Source organism: Crocuta crocuta, unplaced genomic scaffold, assembly GCF_008692635.1.
Source record: "Crocuta crocuta isolate KB4526 unplaced genomic scaffold, BGI_CrCroc_1.0 scaffold1067, whole genome shotgun sequence".
Classification (NCBI taxonomy): Eukaryota; Metazoa; Chordata; class Mammalia; order Carnivora; family Hyaenidae; genus Crocuta; species Crocuta crocuta.
Genome location: NW_027529216.1, coordinates 53887 through 55610, shown reverse-complemented (window position 1 = coordinate 55610; position 1724 = coordinate 53887). Strand labels below are relative to the sequence as shown.

The 1724-nt window shown below is 34.0% G+C and overlaps 1 protein-coding gene across 1 annotated transcript in view; it reads left to right on the top strand.

The window, feature by feature from the left end:
* WNK3 (WNK lysine deficient protein kinase 3) overlaps positions 1–1724 on the top strand; it is a 132802-nt gene that overhangs the window by 107512 nt on the left and 23566 nt on the right. Inside the window, 2 exon segments of the mRNA XM_077758369.1 lie at positions 471–561; positions 1118–1248. Of these exon segments, the coding sequence (XP_077614495.1) occupies positions 471–561; positions 1118–1248 (222 nt within the window).

Here is a 1724-nt window from a genome sequence, read left to right as displayed (position 1 = left end):
ATAATATTTCTCTAGAAAAATAAATACCTAGATATCTTGTTTTTCTATGTTATCATGTGTATTAGACATCTTTAACTCTGTTAAATAATATGAGCATAAATGAAAAGTTTCCTTTTAAGAGTATAGGGTTTCAGTAAACTTTTTTAGTAAATGAAGCATATGAAGGAAACAAATTTAATTTTCAGTTTTCAAAGTTTTTATAATGAAAAATGGTCTAGGCTGGAAGATTTATATTCTGCTCTTTTATTTATCCTAATTCTAAATAATGTTTTTAAAGAAAGGGGAAGGATTAATTCCTGTAAGTTAAATACTTCAGATTCAGTGTGATATGGTACTATTAATGCAAGTATACATAGCATTCTATTTTTGATTACTGATTAGTCCTTGCAAGAAACTCCAGTGATATAAGCAACTGCTTCACCATGTCTAAATTATTACCATTGTGGTTTTTCTCTTCTTGTCTCCATTAGGAGATGTCTCCAGATGCTTCACTTCCATGGGATCCAGAGGCCTACCCTGCTGCTGTGTCAAGCGGTGGAGCCATTCATCTGCAGACAGGAGGTGGATATTTTGGCCTAAGCTTTACTTGTCCTAGTCTCAAAAATCCTATTAGCAAGAAATCCTGGACTCGCAAATTAAAAAGCTGGGCATACAGGCTACGGCAGTCAACCAGCTTTTTCAAGAGATCAAAAGTCCGTCAAGGTAGTGTGCTTACAGTCAGGGACATAGACTAGGTAACATCACTTTTCATTTACTTCTGTTTTGTTTTGTTTTGTTTTGTTTTTTTCGTTTGTCCATATACAAATCTTACCACTTTTTCCACATAGCCCATGTATGTGACATATCCCATTAATGTCATTGCCATTTTATTTTTCCTTTTGTAACTAATTTGGTTTTACAGTTATTCATTTCACATAGATACTAAGTCTCGGGATAAATCTTACAATGTCTGATTTTGAGTTAGGGACTTCTACAATGTTGCTTATTACATTAACACTTTTTAATTATCTAGCAGGGGTTAAGCTTTTCTACTTTTCTTCATTTTGGGTAATATAAACAAATTTAGTCTTAACAAATAATTTTCTCTTTTCTGCTTACAATTTTGCAAAACTTACAGTGGAAACAGAAGATATGAGATCAGCAATTGCTCCTGATCCCATTCCTCTGACAGGAGAGTCCACAGCTGATACTAGGGCTTTGAGTAGATGCAAAGTGATGAGTGGATCATTTCAGCGGGGTCGGTTCCAGGTTTGTGTCTTTGGTTGAATCTTTATCTACAAGTGCATTGTAAAAGGTAATACATTGAAGATCTTGGTATTTAGATGATACTTATTTTCACTGTAGATTATTGTCATATTTAATACACATCCCTTCACCTTTTGTATCCTCCCAGTAAAGGCAAGTCTAAAGAAATGGGGATTTTTGTAGCTGGAAAAGAGCACAGAAATGATTCATCATTTTTTGGTGGGTNAAATGAGTCATCATTTTTTGGGTGGTAATTGGGTCATCTTTTTTATAAATGTAATTTCTTATTCTTTAGAATCTCAGCAACTTGAATTATTGAATTTTTTAAATTGTGGAATTTTGTTTGAGCAATATGGTCAATTTTCTTTACCCAAGGGGCCCACTTGAAAGACTTTGAATATGGGAATTCCAGATGGTGCTTTTTTTTGGGGTATTATCGATAGATATACATCACAGCACACCATCCACTTGTCTGTGCC